This window comes from Pinus tabuliformis, chromosome J (genome assembly GCF_031772625.1).
Source record: "Pinus tabuliformis cultivar Carrire ecotype Pingquan chromosome J, CPIR1, whole genome shotgun sequence".
NCBI lineage: Eukaryota > Viridiplantae > Streptophyta > Pinopsida > Pinales > Pinaceae > Pinus > Pinus tabuliformis.
The window spans coordinates 986505866-986528463 of NC_142295.1; the positions used below are offsets into that span (position 1 = coordinate 986505866).

Genomic DNA, 22598 nt, shown 5'->3' on the forward strand with positions numbered 1-22598 from the left:
CTCCATGCACTTAAGAAATGGCGACCCTACCTAATGGGAAGACACTTCAAGGTAAAAACGGATCATGATAGCCTTAAATACTTTTTAGAACAAAGATTATCCTCTGAAGAGCAACAAAAGTGGGTCACAAAGATGTTGGGTTATGACTTTGAAATCATCTACAAAAAAGGGAAGCAAAATGTGGTGGCAGATGCACTCTCAAGAAAGGATGAGGATGTGGAAGCATTGTTGTGTGCCATTTCTATTATCCAACCAGATTGGATAAACGAAGCAAGGGAGGAATGGAAGAATGACGAAGAAGTGTGGGCACTTATTCGAAAGCTACAACAAGATTCCAGTACTTCTGATACATTTAGCTGGCAAAATGATTCGTTATGGTACAAAGATCGCTTATACCTCTGTAAGAATTCCCAGCTAAAACAAAAGATTCTTATGGAATTGCACACTTCTCCCTTAGGAGGGCACTCAGGATTTTTAAAAACTTACCACAGGGTTAAGAAGGAATTTTTTTGGGATGGCCTTAAATCAGATATTCAAAAGTTTGTGGCGGAATGTTTGGTTTGCCAGCAAAATAAAGTTGAAACAATTAAGACACCAGGTCTATTACAACCTTTATCCATTCCAAGCCAACGTTGGGAGGAGGTTTCAATGGATTTTATCACAGGTTTACCCAAGTCTGAGGGAAAGAGTGTCATCATGGTGGTAGTTGACAGACTTACCAAGTATGCACACTTTTGTGCATTATCACATCCATTTAAAGCCAGTACAGTTTCTACTGCATTTATGGAAACAGTTCAAAAGCTACATGGAAACCCAAAGATTATTGTAAGTGACAGAGATCCCATTTTCACTGGAAATTTTTGGACAGAATTATTTTCTTGTCTTGGTACTCAGTTAGCTCATAGCTCATCTTATCATCCTCAATCTGATGGGCAAACTGAGATAGTAAACAAATGTTTGGAAGGATATCTTCGTTGCTTTGTATCTGATAAACAGACACAATGGGTCAAATGGTTGCCTCTGGCTGAATGGTGGTATAACACTTCCTTCCATACAGCAACAAAAATGACCCCATTTATGGCACTTTATGGGTATCAACCACCATCCATCACATCATATTTAAGAGAAAATTCTAAGGTTCAGGCAGTGGAACATCACATCGAACATCAACAACAAGTCCTCCAACTCTTAAAGGATAACCTCGTGTTGGCACAAAATAGAATGAAACAACAGGCAGATCAACATCGCAGTGAAAGAAGTTTTGATGTAGGTGATTGGGTATTCCTACGGCTACAACCATATAAGCAAATGTCCCTAAAGCAAGCTAAGAAGGATAATAAATTATCACCAAAGTATTATGGTCCGTACAAGGTGTTGAAAAGATTGGTACTATGGCATACAAATTGGAGCTTCCTGCAGCTTCTCGATTGCACCCAGTTTTCCATGTTTCATGTTTAAAGAAGGTTATAGGTGACAAGCTCCCAATTCAAACAATATTGCCAGAACTTGATGAGGAAGGAAAAATTATATTGGAACCGGAAGCAGTCACAGAAACAAGAACTCGACAGCTACGAAATCGATCAATTTCAGAGTATCTTATCAAGTGGAAGAACTTATCCGCTGAAGATTCCACATGGGAGGATGAGAATTTTATGCAGAAGTATCCAAACTACTCAAGCGTTGAGGACAACACTTTTTTGAAGGAGAGGGGCATGTTGGGTCCCTATAATACTAGTGATTACCCCATTACTATTGTAGTTATACCCCTTATTTATATTGTTGTGCCCCTATTACCCCCATATTGTTATTTCTGTGCCCCATAGAATCCCTCTATTGTTATTTTTGTGGCTTTATATTATTATTGTTAGGTCGGCTGGATTATATTGTGACTCCTTAGACTCCTATATATAGAAAGGAGGTTTTGTCATTTGTATCATCCAAGAATTGTTCATTTATGTAATGTAAAGGAGGTTGCCCCCTCGAAGAGGCTGAATTCTAAGGCGTGGATCTCTCTTTTCTATCTTTTTGTGAGCTGGTTTCATAACACAGTGTAAATAGCCTAGGAAAGTGTGAGTTGCCAAGAGGGCCAGATCGAGTAGCAGAGGTAGACAGTTAGTCTCCAAATTATTTTGCCAGTAAAGATCAGTATTATCAAAGGATTGCCAATGAAAGGCATCCACTTGTAATTTCTCAAATTGTTGAAGATAATAATAAAACCCCCATTTGTTGCACTGGTTTTCCCTTAAGGGTTTTTCTAGGGACAATTGTCCAAAAATAATTGTGTCAAATTTTTATGTGTGTGTACATTATTTCTCAGTTCAATTTTTTATATTCCTCAGCGTTTTTATTTGTGAAGATTGCAATAGCAAATTTATCGTTATTTACCGTAAAGTAATTTACATAAGACAAATAAACTACAGTAGTTAGAAGATAAATATCCAGTTTGTTGCAATCGTGGAAATTTCACAGTAAAGGGCACATCAAAAGGGTGGAAAAGAAGGTTGAGGAAAGGGATAACTCAAGCCTCCAAAATTGTTCCCTCTTATCATCATTATACTTAAGGTGTTGGAACTCCTTTAACTGGCACCATGGCTATGGCATCTTCGTTGAAGCCTTTCCCACTCCATCACCACATTTATTGCATGCATGTATGGATTGATGGGCCTGCCCAGGAATTGTCTCTCCCCTTGGGGCTAGAAACACCTAATAGATTTGTTTGAATAATCATTCCTAACACAAGTGTGGTAACTTGCTTACAAATCATCAACTACAAAGATATTTGAAGGCAAGAATTGTGTGAAGTATTTTTGTGCCCCAAGCATTGAATATGGTCCAGTATGATACTTTGAAGATTTCTTTACCTAATGATGTTCATCTCATTTGATCTTGAGGGTATGATTCAAGTGGTTTCTCACAGTAACATTGGGTGTCCCTTGAGGGATGGCTTGACACCTTTCCAGCACATTGAAGAGGATGTCTAGCCCAACTACGAGAGCATTTATGACATTGCAACCCCAACGTTGCCCCTCTAGATATTAACATTGGACCTTGAGGAGCCTCTACATGTATGTATGGCCCCTTCTACATCTCTAGATGCTAAAACATAGAGCCACAAATTCAAGGTGTTAGCTTGATTGATGATGTGCCCCAGAGGACCCAGGACACCCCCAGGCTGGCCTTATACCTACGCAATGGATGTTTCCTTCTTCCTAAGCCCAGATGATGATGGAGATATCCTAATACAATTTGGGAGGGTTGGCACACTCCCTTTTGATGTTAATTCCATGCCCTAGGCTAGCCACGTCACCCATGCAAACTCTAGAAAGGTGATGTAGGGCTTCTTGATGATGACGTCTTGGATGAGGAGATGTACTTGGAGATCCACCCATTCACTTAGATGAGGTATCTTGGAGTGAGGAGCACTCTTGGACCTATTTTGTCACCTTACTTGATGGAGATGCTCATTTATGGAGGATGACATCATGTTGGAGAGATAATTCTCCCACGCATGTGGAGAATTTATGGTATTTTATTACGATTTATCCTTTTGTAAAGTTATTTATAGGCCATCTTCTAACCTATTAGCCTTGTTGAATGCTTTGTGCAAACCTTTAGGGCTTTTAATAGTAAATTAAGGAAAATATATTTGGCTACCCTCATATACATAGAGGGGAGTCAATTTTCTTTGGATCATTATCACACACACTCATTCTTCTCTAGAAGGAGTGTGCACTATTGTTTCCTCTCTTTCTCTTGGAGGCAATGGCCAAGTAGATTATGAATTGTCTTAGGGAGGATATGTTTCGCATGGAGAGGCTTTCTTATGGATTGATGAAGTGGTTCATGCTTGAATGGTGTAATTTTAATGTTATTTTCTTCCGTTTTGCATGAAATTTTGAAATTAGGGTTTGTTATGTTGAATTAGCCACATAGAAGCAAGATCTCCAACACCCTTGACTTTATGACAATTTCAACACCCTAGGTATGTTAAACCAGCCTAGATCTAAACTAGGTATCTCTTGGAATCTTCATATCTTGCCTAGTGTTGCCACATTATCACCTGCCTACCATGTCATCATGCCTTGTTGGATCTCTAACACCCCTTGGAATTTGGAGAAACCAAGACATGGGTTTTGTTCCTCTCATTCTGTAGACCAATTTTGGCATATTGCATGTTAAATTCTATCAAGGTTTACCCCTATTAAGCCTCTTGGAAACCTGTCTAACCATATCATCGCGCCCAAGTGGATGATCTCCAATGCCCTTGAGGATTTCCAAAATATGAAACATGGGTTTTGTTCCTCTCATTGAGCAAATCACTTTTGATGTAATGCATGTCACAAACAACCCAATGTTGCCCTTATTCTGCCCTCTAGAAAATTTCTCTGAACTATTGACCAAATTTGACCAAGCTGTAACTAGCCAACGGATGCTCAGATTAAAAATTTCTACATGGCATGTAGTCTTGTCATCAAACTGCACATTCTAAGACTAAGTTGTCTTTTTTACCACCAAAAGCACTTTGCATTGGGAACTATGAACAACCTTGAGAAACGTAAAATGTTGTCAAATGAAATTGTTATGCTTTGAGAGTTGTCATAAGGAATATTGCACCATGGCCAAGGTCACATACAAACTCAATAAACTCTAACCATGTGGAGTAACACAGGTGCACCTCGACGCGGGCTGGACTGGCATATACACTAGTGATCACCCCTACAAATGCAGGCTCCCATAAAACCATTAGTCCACAAGAGAGTTCACCTAAAGCTTTCCAATCTAGTTAGGGACGAAAGTGATCTTAAGTGGAACTTCAAGGGGTGAGGCATGGTCTGACCAAACAATTAAATACAAACTCAATGACAAAGACACGGATCTAAGATACCTAACACAAGCTCGGACATGGCTTTTACATGGCTTTTGACTAGTGACCTTGGGCTTACAATGGTGGCTAATGCTGCACTAAAAAGTATATGTACCTTTGCCGACAACTGAGGTAACAACTCCATTAGCCCCTTGATTGAGAAAGGCACTAGTCCATTGTTGTGTCAATCATTTAAAATCATAAAGATTAAAATCCTATATTTTATTTTTATGTTTTCTAAGGCAAATTAGGGTTATGTTATAGCAAAATCTGCATTTAATAGCATAAACTACCTTGGACCTTATAGTCCTAGCATTAGGATTTGCATGTACTAAATTGGAAAGGCATAAAATATCATTTTTTATGCATTTTTTAGCCATTAATTAGGGTCGAAGTCTAGGGTTCTCATTGTTGTTTTGTGTTTTCAACCATTGAAATTTGCTATAAACTATTTCCTAGTTTATTCTTTAAATAGCCTCTTGTTTCAACTTGTCTATTATCAATTTTAGGTTTTTTTCTTATTTGTTGTTAAAAAAATTGCATATTGTAATTGTGTTGCTAAAAAACCTAGTTTATAACAACAATTGGTAATTTAAAGGTAGCATACGTTTGGGAACATATTTGTGCCTCTCCAAGATTATTTGAGCCCTCTAGATTTAGCCAAAGGGTCCTTTGAGTTTGTTACTTTGGAATTACATCGCATCTCACCCAGAGCATTACTTATTGAACACTATCCTTGGGTGATTTTATTAGTAGAATCCTTAGAGGGTATTTAGCCTAGGAATAATTGGGTTATCTAATATCTAAGATCTGTTGTGGAAGCCTCCCTAGTGGAGATAATATTCAACCACAGAACAGCAGGGGGAACAATTGCTACGGTCACAGTGGTGATTGATCCCATTGTGGCCCTTAACCTAGAGTACTTATTGAGGCGTTGCACTTAGGTACCAGATTTTGTGGTAACAGGTAACACTGGGTATTGTTAGCATAATTGCATTTCATTTGATATATGGTAACAATGAACTCGTGGTGATATCACTCAAGCATCTATTTACTTTTGTCACTGCTCTGTGGTTACAAAACTGCCCTTATAAGCAAGTGGTAAATGAGTTATCAATATATAATTGCACATTGTTGGATCAATATTTCTCTTGGACACAATGATACTTTGGAGGAGGCTGGTTATAATTGCACTGAAATTCCATGCTTACGGTTCTCAATTAATACTTTCAGAATCCATTGGTAATGATTGGACCTAAGAGAGTGTTGGTGAATCACTGTTTACCCCGCTCTATGGTTACAACTCTGCACTTAACAACATGGACTGTGGAAAACCCTAAACACACGTTTCTAGGTGCAACTCTCTTTAAATTTCCGATATTGTAAAACAGAGTAATCCCTTTTAGATTGGTTTCATGATGATGAATAATGCTAAGTGATTATCTCACCCAAACATTACCTGCAATCTATCTTTCCATGAATATATGTGTAAATGATATAACATTTTTGAGGTTTCATAGCACAATTGAAAACTTATGATTTACCTTGTGCATGATCTATTGAGCAAGACTCATTTTCATTTACAAGCATTACTTTGGAAAAGCATTGTTTATATAAGATAAATAGTTTAAAGCTTGTTCATAATTGGTGAGTTGGAATTCTCCTCACTCACATCTAAAATTTGCTTTCTTACCATTGAGGTTGGGTAGTATTAATCTTGCCAAATCCTTAGTCAAACCAAGTCTTAAAGCTCCCCTTCTCCACTTAACAAATTTTATTTAGTTCGACCTTTACGGACCCCCACCCTTGATTAGGACCTTTTCCGTAGTTTAAAGAGTGGGTAAAGGCCACCAAGGTGACATTGGGTGGCTTGCCGAAGAGTTGCCTCTTGACTCTCCAGCAGGGGTTAGGACTTTTCCTCCTAGGTGAGAGTTTGAGCCACAACATGTAGCAAATTTCTGTTTTCAATTTCACTCACATTCAAGATAAAAGTTAAAACAAAGAATGGAAAGCACTACATAATGCTTTTCTAATTAACTTTAATAGAACATACTTTATAATATTCTTTGATTTAAGATATCTACTTAAATGCCTTGATTAGCTATGAACTTGTTACATAGAAGCAACTTTCAGGGGAAAAATAATACAAAGGCATAGAGTGGTTAGTCTCTAACCATTGTGGATATAGACTTGACTCCACGCTGACACATACACCTGCAAACTTCCAAAATAAAACTAATAACTTGAGAAAGAAGTAATAAAAATGTCAAAACAAGGTTGTTTCATGGAAAAGAAACTAATACTTGAAATATGTTGCACTGCAAGAGATGAACTTACAGTTATCAAGGGGACCATCTATATAGCCTTCTGCAAGTAATGTGTGAAATGGAGCACCTTCAGGACCTTCTCGATACATTACACGCAGTTGGTCAGTATCTTGTTTCAGCTGTGAACAAGAATATCATTGATAATCAGCATCTTGTTGTCTACAAGTACAAAACAAGCTTCACCACATACAAAATATCTTTAATAAACATTTAAAATAGTACCGCATCAAAGATCCCGATTCCTAGTCTAAGCTAACTTCCTAATTTGCAAAACATCCAACGGACTGAAAAAAAAAAAAAGAATTCATACCAAAGATGGGATCTGTTACCACTTACACTAACATCAAAGTGGAAAAGCTCAATCCACAAATGCATGCTTGGTGTAACAATTAGGGTTGTATTAATGTCACCAAAGTACAACTTCCTCTACATTTTTAGCCAATTCTCTAGAGGCCAAGGGGGGTATCCATCAATTATACAATGATTATTTTGAGAGCCTAAGTAAGTCCAAATATGAATAACCAAACTGATGCCAAGATTATTTTAATGATAGATTAAATGGATCCAACAAAGATATAACATGTAAAGCATACAGGATTCAAGGACTTAGTGATGAAATGCCTTACACAACTTGATTTATACTTAATGAAAACAAACATATACCGCATTAATCCACTTAGATGCTAAAGCAATTAAGAATGAGTGGATTAAACTCAAAATCTGGTTTATAATGCTTAGTGAAGGAAATTTTCCATATTTAAGCCTTAGTGGTGAAAACCACTTGATCAAATTCTTTTATGATGTAAAACGAAGGTTGAAGAGATAAATTATAAATCTATGTGCAAGATGAATTTCCATATTTGTAAAAGACCAATTAATAACCCATGCAACTGATAAATTCTTGAAGAAATGAACTTAGGTTAAGCAAAAATTTGATAAAAGAAATATAAAACTTGAAATAACCACAAGTTAAGATTTATAAAATAATATAACCTTAAGTGAAAGATGAGTCTTATGAACATAAAACTTACGGTAACTTACTATTAGATAAAGAAATATGAATTTTGAAGAACAATACCAAATTCTAAGTGCTAATGATAGGTCTAGAAAATCATTGTGAAAATGATACTCGACATAGTGAATTCCCAAATCAGATTTGCATGCAATAATATAATCCAAATTTATCTTAACGGTCATGTCCTTTAAGACATGCCTCTTCAGTAACTAATTATTATTTAATTAATTGTTATTATGATTATTTTTATTTAAATTATTTTATATTATTTTTGTATATTATATTCATAACATTGCCTTCCTCTTTAGAAATCTTTGTCCTCAAAGCTTATTGCTGACAAGGTGTGTCATATGTTTCTTTGTTTGGTAATATATTCGCATCTTTCAGAATACTTCGAGCTATCATCTTCGATGATACAAGATGATAGGATCCTCTGAGTGATAAACAAAATTGTCGAATTGAGAAGGGACTTGACCATCCTAAATCAATTTTTTGTGGAATCTTTGCAATTATTTGATAGTTGGGATCAGAGTTGCGGAGGAGCGCTCCCCCCCCCCTTCGAACCCGCTGCCAATCCACGCTCCGGGCGGGAGCGGCTCGAGAGCGGGTCGGGAGCGCGCTCCCGATAAAAAAATTTACGCTCCCTGCCAAAATTGGGAGTGAGTTCAGGAGCGTCGCTCCTGGAGCGAAAATTACAGCTCGGGAGTGATCAGGGAGCGATCACTCCCGAGCGTTTAATTTTCGCTCTGAGAGCGACGCGCGCGACGCCGGGAGCGATTCGCGCGAAAAAAATCCGCGGACGCGAAAAAAAATTCATTTAAAAAAAAATTAGTTTTAAAACGACTTGGGGGCAAAAAAAAAATTCATTGTCACTTGAATGAGTTGAGGAGAAGCTAGAGAACAAAGGAAATTGAGCAAAGGAGCGAGAAGCAAGCGCCCGAGGAGCAAGGAGCAAGCCTGCAAAGAGGTTAGTTACGTTAGTAACTTAGTAATTTAGTATTTTAAACCTTAGTTAGGTAGTAATTTAATATAGTTTAGTTAGTTTTATTTAGTTTAGTTTATTTTATCTAGTAAAAAAATCATGAATCTAAATAAAATTAATAAATTAAATTAATTAATCTAAATAAATTAAATTAATTTTCTCATTCATATTCCCATTCCCATTAAATTTTGTAGATTCAAAAGCCTACAAATATCAAACATCATGGACCTGGCTATATTTCTTGGCATTTTCCTCTTCTTGGTCCCTTTTCTGGTTATTATGGTGCTGCAGAGTAGGAAACGAAGGGGCCAAAATGAAGAGGGGGATGAAGAAGCTGGAGAAAGTGGATTTGATGAAAACCCCAATGAGGAGGAGCTGGAGGAGGGTGAACATGACTCTCAAAAAACTAAACAAGACCAAACCCCAATGTGGAAATATGTTAACAGGCCTGAAGCAAGGAGAGGGGGTGGAACCACTAAATTTCATTGCCCCCATTGCAACAATAATTACACAGGTTCATACACCCGTGCCAGAAAACACCTCTGCGTGAAAAGGCCATGGGATGGAGATAAACAAATAGGGATCAAAACTTGTGCAGCTGTGTCAGCAGCAGATAGAGCCAAATACATGAGGGAAGAGGAGGAAGCCTAATACAAATCTAAAAAATCAAGGGGTTTCTTTGAACCAAGCTCACAATCACAAGCACAAAGAACTCCTTGAGCATCCTCCCACGGCAGTGGATATGGTGGCACAGGGTCACCAGCTTTAAGGCGTAGAACCATATCAGATTTCCTTGATGAGGGGTGTAGAAATGATGTGGATTCAAAGGTTTACAGGTTTCTCTATGCATGTGGGATACCATTCAATGTTCTTCGCTCACCTTATTGGCACGAAATGGTTTCTACCATAAATGATGCCCCTAAAGGATACAAGAGCCCTGGGTATGACAAGGCAAGAACCGTTGGACTTGATCATGAAAAAGTAAAAATATCACATTCTTTGAATAGAATGACAAGTTCTTGCACTGACCATGGGGTGTCCATTGTATCTGATGGATGGACAAATGTAAAAGGCAAGCCATTGATAAGTGTTCTTGCTGTGTCTGTTAGTGGTGCCATCTTTCTAACTGCATATGATTACTCAGACAAGTTCAAGACCACCATCAACATTGCAGAAGCATTACTTGAAACAATTGACCGTATTGGGCCATACAATGTCATCCAAGTCATCACTGATAATGCTCCTAATTGTAAGGCAGCGGGAGAAAATATTGAGGATAAATACCCCAACATATTTTGGTCTGGATGTTTGGTTCACACATTGAACCTTCTGATGCATGATGTTGTCAAGAACAAAAATGCACAATACAAATGGATTGGTGATTTGTACAAGAAAGGCAAACAAATGATAAAATTTATTACAAATCATAGCAATACCCATGGCCTTTTCCACAGTCACTCAAGATTGGAGTCGTTGAAGATTGCGAAGACCAGATTTGGTAGCTATTACCTCACCTTCAAGCGCCTTTTGAAGGTAAGAGAGTCATTGGCTAGCATGGTATCAAGTCCACATTGGCAGGTATTAAAGGAAAGAGCTACAAATGCAGCTGACAGGTGAGGTTTTGAACTGGTGGAGGAGGCCGCTCTTGATGGTTAGTTTTGGTCAAGTGTGAGGCAAGTATTGGATTTCACCAAGCCCATTTATCACATGATTCGGTTTGTAGATACAGATAAACCAGTGATTGGCAAGGTGTATGAGCAGATGGATACCATGTTGGGGCAAATAGAAGATATTGTTCATAACAGAGATCCCGACTTGTACAAACTAATTCACGATTTTGTGTGTGTACGGTGGAATAAACTTAATCTTCCACTACATTGCTTGGCGTATATCCTTATGCCAAAATACTACTCTACATCTTGGTTGGGCCAACCTGCATCAGGGGGTGGGATTAGGACCAAACCCCATTTAGATGTAGAGGTAACTAGAGAATATTTGGAAGCATTAGAAAAGTTGATACCTGACAGGGAGGAATGTGCAGCTGTGCGCCTTGAAATAGGCAAATACTTCAGTGGCACTGGTTTGTTTGGTAACTTCCATGCAATGGAAGACAGAGACAAATTTGATTCTCTCACATGATGGGAAACATATGGCGGCCAGGGACTTTTTCCAAAATTGGCAAAAAAAGTTCTATCACAGGTTGTAAATACTTCTTCTGCAGAGAGGTGTTGGAGCACCTACAGCTTCATACATAATGTGAAAAAAAACAAACTCAATGAAAACCAGGCAGAAAGCTTGGTTTATGTGCACTACAACTTGAGGTTGTTGAGTCATCACTGTGATCGGGCTTATGAGGATCCCACATATAAAATTTGGGACAACCACCAAGAGGATGACAATTTGGAGGATGGCACTATACATCTTGAAGAACTGGAAGAGGAACTTATAAAGGATGAAGATGAAGCAACTGCAGCAGAGATGCCACCTCCACCATCCAATAGCAGTGCTCGAGTTCTGAATCTTGTTCCTTTGCCGCCATCTACACCCTCACGTGGAGGGCATGTGCCTTCTAGTTCTGGTCGTTGGTCTGTGCGGGAGACTCCTAGAAGACCACCACGACCTGCTTATACAGGAGACTCTCGTGGCAAGGGCCACATGTAGATTTACAGTTTACTTGTCTTTTCTAGTTTCTATTAGTTTTCATAATTGTTGAGTCTTGAGTCCTTGACTCTTGACTCTTGACTCTTTCATATCATAATGATATTTTTTGTAAACAATATATGACTGTGACAATGAAAGTTTGAAGTTGGCAATTATAACTCATTGGTAATGATTGTGAATTATGAATATGATGCTTTGTGAAAGACTAAAGTTGTTTCATTTCATTTCATTATTCATGTTCCATTTTATAACATTTCATTTCATGTTAACAGTTAGAACTTAGAACTTAGAAATATCTAAGATATTATTTCTTGTAATGGTTAAACTTAGCTTACAAGTACAACTTTGGTGATCAATGATGATAAATGTTATATATTGAATTTTCAATTTTGAAAGCTTGAAGTTGAAACTTTAAGATTGAATTTGATGAATCATGATTCACGAGACTCAATATGTTGCAGTTGTAACTTGTGGACATGGTTGATGAAGATTATAACTTCTAGATGATTGATGTGATATGGTTCAATGATCAATCTATGTTTTTTTTATGTTTTTTATATCTAATTCATCATTCTACATGTTTTTGTTGACATATATGTATCAAAAATTAAAAAATATAAAATATATATATATATTTTTTTTTAAATCGCTCCAGGACTCGCTCCCAAACCGGGAGCTTCTGGAAATGTAGCTCCCGCTCCCAAGTAACATTGGTTGGGATAAATTGTTATCATAAAACTAGATTTTGTAGACATCAGTATTCTTCAAAACATAAGTTTGTTGTTTATGTTTTGAATGATACAAATATGTAGACTGATTGAGATGTTTGCTCCTGTAATTCAGATGTCAATAAGGAGTTCTTGTGATTTGATTTTCCCTTATTTTGTGTGTAGCAATTTCCTGATTTACTTTAGGTATTGATGTTGTTGAGTTAGTTACATAGTCTTCATTTGGAATTTTCATTGTCTGAACTACAACATCTAAATATGTTTTTACGTCAACTGGTTTGTCATCTTCTTGAGTTGCGATATTAACCGGATCGGCATTCATTCCTTTTTCTTCAACTCGGACTCTTACGTCTAAAGGCTTTGATACTTCTTTCATGATAAGTTCTTCTAATTTATTTTCAATGATTTCTTATCATTTTTAAGTTTCTTAAATTGAGTGAGTAGACTTTGATTATGATTTCTGAGACGTAAGAGTTCTTCAGTTTCTAATTCATCATCCTTATTTTCAGTGTTTTCACATTCAAGCTTTTCATCTTTTAAAACCCTAATTTGTTCTAATAATCTATGATTAAGATCTTTTAAACACAAATTTGCTTCTTCTTTTTTCGATATATTCTCGTCGAATCTCTTCTTGAGACCTTCCTTTTCTTGTTCTAATTGTTGCTTTGTAGCCTTTGATTTTTTGACCTACACAAGTAAGTTTTTACTATGGCCCCTGTTGTCGCACAGAATGTCTAGGCACCGCGACAACGCTCAGATCGAGGGTTGTCACCCTGATCCCCAATCTCTCCGTTTAAGTTGTCTCCCTACAGCAAGCTAAGGGGGGTAGACCCTATGGAAAAATGGAATGAAGAAGAACTAGTTGGGAACCAACCAGTTCAGGAGACACAGCAAGGGGATCAAATACTTGATTAAGATTTAGCAAGATTTAGGATTAAATTAGATTTTAAACGATTAATATCAATGCCTTATGGAGTCAACGATCTTGCTAGAGAAATGAAGACCAAGTAATCAATTAGTAATTGTTGCTTAGATGAATGACTATCTTATATGAAATGCAAACCCTAAAATTAATGTGAGATGCAGGAATCTTGGTTGATTTTAGTTAAATGCCTACTTAGATTGTGATTCCTTCAATCTTTTCTGTGTTGAGCCTGATTTCGTAGTAATTGGCAGAGAGAAGGTCAGGAGAAGCACACTAAGGTGTGATTAACGATACCTCTCCTGAACTTCTAACATACCCGGTGCCTCCGGCGCTGCAAAGAGTTGTGGCTCTGACGACTACAAGGTCACCGTTTTAAGTACTATTAAAACAGGCTTCTCAAGAAAAGACGAATGGAGATCTATCTGTATATCGACCAAGCTTATGCTTGGAAGTAAATTTTATCTATGCAAAGTTAACTTATATGCAAATGCACCGGAAGATGAGATGAATTTAGACTCGAGGATGGAAAAACACTTATGTTGCCAAAGACCTCAATTACCCAAATGAGATGTTCGCTTTATAGATGAAGACTTAAAAGATAAACTCTTGAAGATATTACAATTAAAACACCAGCTTATTTCAAATCTTCTTGATATAATTTAGCTCAAAGAAAACAAAAACTACTTCGCAATTCGATATCAATGTCGACAAATGCTCAAAAGTATTCAGCTTAGGAAACAGAGGTATGCGATCTATTATAGTTCCACGACAAGATTCTTTAACAATCACTTGAAGACATTTGTAAAACGTCTAACATGTAACGAGCATTTAATAATTCAAGCAATGACGATCAATTTCAATAGATGCACAATGTTCTAGCAATTAAATTTCAAGAGATCCAAATACTTTGAACAACCACGAAATTTAAATGCTAACCAATTTAGATCCTAGAATTTAAATGATTATGCTTAGTGATCCAAATCTAGGAAATTAACCACCTTCCTATAGTTAAACTTAGGATATAAAAAATTTAAGCACATTTAACTATAGAGAAAAAGAAATGTTGATACCACAAAACTCTCCTTTAGATTTTACCCTTGATAAATTTGATTAGTCTTTAGGAAAACTTTTCGATGTGCTGAGCAAGACTAAATGTGACCAAAATAAATCGAAAAAGATTTAATAATTTTTAAATTTTTCAATGGGCCAGAGGCCACATAAAAAAATTTAAAAAAAATCTTTAAGTGTGAAAATTAATTTTGATTTATTTCCTAGCCACATAAAATAAACTTTTTAGGACCTTTTTTATTTTTAATGTTTTTTGATTTTTAACTTTTAGGATTTTAAAATTTTTATGATTTTTGAATTTAAATAAATAAAATCAAAGCCAAAATAAAACGAAGAAATAAATAAAATAAAATAAAAAAGAAAGATAAGTCCAAGGTAAAAAAAAATAATGAAAAATCAAAAGAAACCAAAATGGGATTTTTGAATTTTATGTTTTAGATTCCAAATAAAATAAAAAAAATCAAAACTAATCTAAATCATAAATGTGCCAAACCTAAAATTACCTATCTAACCTAACCAAATGGAAACCTCATACATAACAAGAAAAAAAAGGAAATCAAACGTATGTTTTTGTTGACTACAAGTTCGCGGATGGGTTCGACGGCAGCGAGGGAGAGCTCGACGGACTGGCAGAGGGGACGACGGAAATGAGGAAGTAGCAAGCCGAGGAGGAAGCGCAGGCTAGTAGCCAGGGGATGGAGGGACTACGATGAAGGCAGAGGTTTGAAGAATGGGCGGAAGATGGAAAGAGGCAACACGCAGGTGAGGGGTTAGAAAGGCTGCGGATAGGTGTGCAGCTGTAGGAATGCGCGCAGCGGATTAAGGGATGGAGCAAATATGCGGATGAGGAGAATAGACGCAGGTTTGTGGAAGGAATGGACACGCGGAGAGAGCAAAAGACGCATATGATAGGCAGCGGAAGGGAAACTCAAACGGAGGGTTTAGTGATGGGCAACAGAAGAATGTTGCTGCGTAGAGGGAGAATGAGCTGGAGGTGGCAAAGAGAAGATAGCACACAGCGGATTGAGGAAGCTCACGTGGACAGGAATGAGTCGGAGGGATCAATGAGAATGATGGCAGCGAGAAAGGCTGAGAGACCGCTTTTCGATAGTGTTTGCAGGTGGACGGACAACGAGTTGAAGGACTGCGTGAGGATGGAAGAGATTTCGAAATGCTGCCAGCGAGGTTTTGAGGATCTGGAGAAGGCTGTAGGAAGATTAGACAGCAGACAGCGTTTGCAGAATGAGAGAAGGTAGCAAGGCTAGGGCCTTGTAAAAAAAAAATCGAAATTGCACAGTGAACTCCACAAATCAAGCCGCGAATCAAAGAAACTAATCAGCCTTTTGGTGGCCCAGAAACCCCTTAAAATTTACCAGGACCTCTTTAAGAATTTTCCAAAAATCTTAATTTAATATTTTGAATCAACTTGCTTCAGATTTAACCCTGAGATCCTCACTAAATTTCCAGATCTAAATTTAAATTTAAGAAACCCTTGGACCGCAAAATAATGCCCGTACAAAAGTTGGTTTTGAGGCCAGATCTTACCCTCCAAGGCCTAGATCTGGCTTCAAAATCAAACTTCACCTTCAGATCTGCAACCTGTTCCTAAAAACACAAACACCTAGAACCCGGATATACAAAAATAAATGAAACCCCAGAAACCCTAGTCAGGGAAATTAAAAAAATTTACAGATCTATGCACAGGAACAACAGATCTACCAGATCTGGTGAGTGTGAGTCCAATTCCACTCCCAGATCTGATAATATGAGGCTCTCAACAACCGGATCTATCAATTTAGCACAAAAAAAATAAATTTTTTGAATTTAGAGGAGGTATTGAGCTCAAAACCCTTCATGCATCACCCATAAAAAATATCTTATGATAAGCCCGGGATCAAATTAAGTTGGGCTCTTTAGAAAACACGAATCGGGAGTTGGCTGGTTCAACCGAAAACTTCCTCGAACGCCCGATGATCTAAAAATCAAGACTTTCTTGCACAACTCAATTCAACCATCAACATAGAGCGAGAAAGCGATAATAAAATTTAGATAAATAAAGATACATGCTATTATATTCAAAACTTAAATTATCATTCAAAACCCCATCGACTGAGCAAGATACTTGTACTCAAATCGCTCTTCAGAAAGCTATCATCAATGGCTAAAAAGAAATTACGCATGAAAAAAATACATCTTACAACATTTCCATGAAGAGTAACACCGGCAAAATTTAACCCCAAAGTCTTGCTTTATTGCTCATAAAAAGATTACAAGAGAACTTTTCGCTTAGTACACGTTCCAGAGATCGGATCCTCTCAAATGACAAATGACCTCCTATAAAGATAAATCCTCCAACGGCTAGTTCGAGTGATCATCGTCAAAGCAATCTCAACCATTTATGAGGATTAAAATTTCTTTTAATCTCATCCGTCGAAAATTTAAATTATTGAGGAAATTCGAATTTTTCAATTAAATGCATTTTAATTAATTCAAAAATTAAATTTTTGAATTAATTTCCTCAAAATTTTGACTTTAACTTAACCCAGGGACCAAAGTCTTAAAATTTAACAAAATAATTAATTTACCTTAGTCCCTGGACCTCGTAAACTTTAATTTTTTAAGGACCAACGAATTTTGCCTTTGGAGAATTTAAATTTACCTAGGACCTAGAATTAATTAAATTTTTGGCTTAGGATTTTAATTAAATTTTTTGCCAGAAAATTTAATTAATTAACCTATGAGGGGATAAATTATTTTTCCAACCCTCAAGACACTTTACATCATGATTTCACATTTTTTACATCTCAAAGGGAAAACCCATTTGCAAAAAACCCTCACAAACTACCCAATTCTACGACACAAATATAATCCAGTAGACCAAGCAATTTGTAATAAAATAACCTAACCAAATAGTTAGGATTATTCCCAAATCACTTTTACATAGACTCGATTTAGAACACTAGGACTCCCCTAAGATCCCAGTGACAAAATCCACTCCGACTTTGGGGTAAGGCTGAAGGAAAACTCTGTCGACCATCCGAGAATGGATCGGTGAGACAAAAAACCTCCTGGAATGTAGATCGTCACCAGAAAATTAGGTTTACCTAGGCAATTACATACACGACACAGATCTATTGAGATTATTTACAATTTACACATGCAGAAAGGGTTTACAATATAACATGATGATCAAGCTGATGATGATAGTTGAACGACACGGACACATCGATCAGGCGCTATCCCTTTTGCTAAAAAAGGGGTGTATTGCTATGGGTCGTTGACACGTAGTGGTCAACAGTCCCTTTAACACAAAATTTCCTCGTCCTTTTCTATTGATTTTTTGTAAAACAAATCTTCAACATCCTTATATTTCTTTTCTAATGCATTGTTTTTTTGTTTAAATTCTGCAAGTTTTTCCTCTAATTTTTTTGTTTGTGTTTGTGTATTACCTTGATGTCCTTCCATACTAAATAATTTCCCACATGTTTGACAACATATTTTGCAATTTTTAAGAAGCGACCGATAGTCCAAAATATTGACTTGTTTATGGAACTCATCTTTTGTCCTTTCTTCACTTCTTGTAGGACTTCACCCTTCTTTTAATCACCCTTTTATATCTTTATTTTTTATAATTTTTTAATATACAATAAATATATAAATATAATATATAATAAAAGTATATTATATATAAATATATAACACATTAAATATAATATAAAATAAATATTTATATTATATAAATATGTATTACTATTTAACTCTTAATTTCCTTTTTCTAGACATATAGACACAACCATGAAGCTTGACAGGTCGTGACCTATCTAGTATGGCAATTAGATAGTGAAAGCAGAAAATCGCAACGGCATAAACAAGGATAGGGTGGTGGCGGCTTTATGATGGCAAGCAGACAGGGTGGTCAACAACAGCAAGTTTCAGTTGTGTCAGTGGTGTGGTCGGCAAAAAATGAACGTAACGAACAGATTTGGGCAAGGGCAGAGTGAGGGTAAGGTAACAATAGAGTCGACAAAGCAGTCTACAATGATGGGGTAAGGTAACAAACAAGGTTCGACAGTCGATTGGAAATATGGTGGCTGCATGCGGCGGCATAATGGGCATGGTGTGCAGTGGGAGAGAATTTGTTGCAGCGGTTGCAAGAATGGGGGTCGTTAGTGGTGTGTTGGGTTGCATATGTCGGCTATAGGTACACAGACTTCTTTCTTTGCTTTCTAAATTATTTTTTATATAACTTTACTTTTTTATTTTTTTTTACATTTAAAAAAAAAATTAATATATATATATACTCCTTTTATAGAGAGTTAGGGTTTCTCTTGCTCTTGCTGCCGCCGGTGGGTTGTGGCGGCAGGGCCGCCCCTGGTTCTGACGGCCCCTCTTTGGTCGCCATTGTTGGTGCCTCGTCGACATTGTCAAGCAGCCGGAGGACTGATCAGGGTTCGAAGTTTGCAGCTGTGGTTTTGATCGACTATTGTTCTCTTGCATAGCCTGAGGGGCGCTACATCTTTCGGCCCCTTTCCTGCTGACCTGCATCCTTTTACTCGGCTTCGGTTCTGAGTTTCCAGATTCACTGCATACCTTTCGTGCCGCTCTGCTTGGCGTTTCAAGCATTGGATTTGGTCTCTGGTTTTTTTGAACTAAGCAGCGGAGTGGGAGCGGGTCATCTGATTTTTCTCTTTGTGGGGGCGAGGTGGCTGCCCTAGCCGCCTCTGCCCCCGAACTTGCCTCTGCTCTGGTTGGGACCGGATGGGTTCCCTTGCTGTGGCAGATGGTGCTTTTTTTGGTGACTCGCTGGCATTCCATTCCGGTTTTTTGAAGCGTTGAGGGAACAGGGGTATACAATGTTTCGTGCCGCTTCAATGGCTGTTTTTTGCTGGGGTTCTCTGCGGGCGGCTGAGGATGCTTGGGGCAGTTTGGTCTCTATCTCTGGTTTTATTACATGCGGAGAGTTTGAGGGGGCGGGGGAGGAGTAGCTACCCTGGCTGCTCTTTCCTCATTTCGTGCCTCTCCGACTGTTTTGGGCGGTCAGATTTAGAGTTCTTACTGTTTCTTATTTGTCTCCTCAGGAGCTTTTTTTGCTTTATTTGCTGTTTTGTTGTAAGGGTATGGGTATCCTCCACAGTACTGTTTTTCTGCAGACTGTTTTGGGGTTTTCTTACCCATTACTTGCTGCCCTGTTTGTGGGCTTTACTGGAATACTTCCCTTGAAGTATTGTCTTTGTAAGTGGCTTTGCCCACACTACTGCATATGCGTTCAGCATCTACAACATGTAATTTTCTGAAATTAATGGAAATTACGGATTTTCTCTTAGGAAAAAAAAAATATACTCCTTTTATATATTTTACTTTTTTTCTTTGATATTATTATTCTTATTACTACAACTTCTGGTGGCCAAACGCTGAATTTAGACTTATTGTCAAACTATAGGAGAAACTCCAAAATCTTAGAGTATACGGTAAAAACTTGGCCAACCACCAATGGTCGGGATATAAGAACGTAGCTCTAATAGCAATGTAACGAATAGAGTTTATATACGCAATAGAAATGTTCAGAATATTTGGAATATATAAGTATCCATCATAGGATAATAATTATATATAGGAGTGTTTGAATATAAGTGATATGATATGATATGATTACAAATGAGGGCATACTTATATACTAGGCACGTGCCCCTTCATGTATTGTCACGTCTTTTAAGACATGCCTTTTCAGTTACTGATTATTATTATTATTATTATTGTCAATTATATTCATAACATTTCACTAACTTAATTTTTATTTCTCCTCTAGTTTTATCTCTTGGATTATGCTTTGATCTTATCCATTTGGCCCAATAAAGGTATAGCTTGCTTGTCTTGTGTATGAAAGTTGATCTATATCAAATTCAAGGGGTTGTCCAAGGATTTTACAAGTCTGCAATACAATTTACAACACTAGATTTGAGCGGTAAGTCAAAGTTAAACCCTCATTCAAAGGTTTGGGCCTAAAAGGTATATACTTGTAAACCTTTGTCATATTATTCACTTCATGAGCAATAATTCATCATTATTTGAAGTGAATAATCGCTTTCAAAATTGCTAGAAAATTAAATTTCTGCATAAAACAAAAATCTGTATTTTGACCCCTTGGGATTTGATTCCTTAATGAATAACATTTTCCATATTGAGAGATCTTTAAATTCACTTAATTTTAGTGTTCGGATGGTTTTATTGATATATATCCATTGTCCTATCATTTTCGTCCTTAAATCTAATTTCAAAGAGTATTTATAAATTTGTGGAAGGCATCAAAGGGGGCTTTAGCTTCTTGTTTTCCGCATTTTTCTGTAGTTTTGCAAGTCTAAAGTTGCAGAACAACAAACTAATTGTGCATTTTCATCCATTTACCAAGTGTGCATTTTCAACCATTTACCAAGGTCTACAGCAAGGTATTCATCTCCAATTTGGTAAGGGCTCATAACGCTCAACTTTGTGCTATTTTAAGGCTTATTTTCCATAGAGTGTTGTCTCTCTCATTAGTCTGCACTTTCTATTGCCAAATTTTCATCTTGGATCAGCAAGATTTTTTGTATTAACTACTAGACTCCACTACTCAAAAGGTATTATTAGACACTGAACTACTAAACTCTGTTGGAGGGTATTTAGTGTAGGAAATCTTCCCTTGGCTTTATAGGATTTGGCCAAAAGAGTGAGGATTCATGCCAAGGTCACAGTAGGCACTTGCCCTGTGTGGTTTCACCTTAGCATCTCATGAATACTATTATCCACCAAAATTGGGTAACCTCTAGGAGAAACAAATTCTCCCCATTGGTTGGCTAGCTAGCGAACAACCCTATGGTGATGCATAAATAGCTTTAACTCAAAGTTCTCCACTTATGCTCTAGTCAGTGCTCTCTCCCATCTAGCATACTTCTTGAAGGAAGGTGGACCGTCTATTGAAATGTACACTGACCATTGATGTAATCATGTGCTTTCATTTAATGTTGGGGCATACTGATATGGATCACAAACCACACTAGATGATTGACCACTCTTGATTGTACCCTTGTTCCCATGCTTCATCAAGGAGATTATCCTTTGCCCATAGTGTAGTGTGACCTCCCTTGGTCCTTCCTTCATGAGGGGTACTAAGTGGAGGCACTAATTGATATAGCATGCCCAAGGTAATCCATGCTTTCCACCTTTCATGTTTCTCTTATTATGCACCTTCATTCTTTGGGTTGATTGTCATTGTGGTCATTCAGACTAGCACCCTATATCCTCATCTTCGAGTCAATGCCCAAAGTTTTTCCCTAAGAGGTTGATGCAGCTGAAAGAAAGATAAAAGTGTATGAAGCCACAAGTAAAGAAAATGAAAAATGCAAAAGATGATTGGGCCATAATAAGCACATGGGAAAAAGCCTAGCATGAGCTCTACTCCCCTCATTAGCAATCACCTATTTCCTTAGTATTTCATGCTCTATCTATAACAAAGGAACTTATGAATGCCCAACCCCAATGAGCGATAAATTGCTACATCTTTAAGGGGTATTGGAAAAGCACAAAGCAAGTTAGGTCACCTAAACTATGCAAGAAAGAAAGACAAATCATCACAATAAAAGGCACACTAGAGGGGTAGAAAAATCATGCTAAGTAAAGGGGTAACTCATGGCTCCACAATTGCTCCCTCCTCTCATCATTACACTTAGAGATGATGGACCTCCTTCAACTAATACCATGACTATGGCCATCTTCCTTGAACTCTTGTCCATTCCATGACCACATCTATCACATTCATCTATGGATTGATGGGTCTACCTATGAATGTACTTCCCCTTAGGAGCTGGAAGCACCTAATCGGGTCAATCGCATAATCATCCCTAACACAAGTGTGGTAGCTTGCTTAGAAATCCTGAGCTAGAAAGACATTTGAAGGCAAGGTTTCTGTGAACTATTTTTGCGCCCCTAACATTGAATGTGGTCCACTATGATACTCTAAACGGATTTTGTCTCTTAGGTGTTGATCTCACTTGA

General features: G+C 37.3%; 1 protein-coding gene across 2 annotated transcripts in view; it reads right to left on the minus strand.

Annotated features, from left to right (window-relative positions):
* The window catches only part of LOC149230163 (uncharacterized), a 210386-nt gene that overhangs the window by 133925 nt on the left and 53863 nt on the right, over positions 1 to 22598 (minus strand). For both annotated transcript variants that reach the window (XM_089378876.1, XM_089378877.1), the window contains 2 exons: positions 7202 to 7310; positions 7039 to 7078 (listed from right to left, as the gene is read on the minus strand). In XM_089378876.1, the coding sequence (XP_089235002.1) occupies positions 7039 to 7078; positions 7202 to 7310 (149 nt within the window). The remainder of the gene's footprint in view (positions 1 to 7038; positions 7079 to 7201; positions 7311 to 22598) is intronic.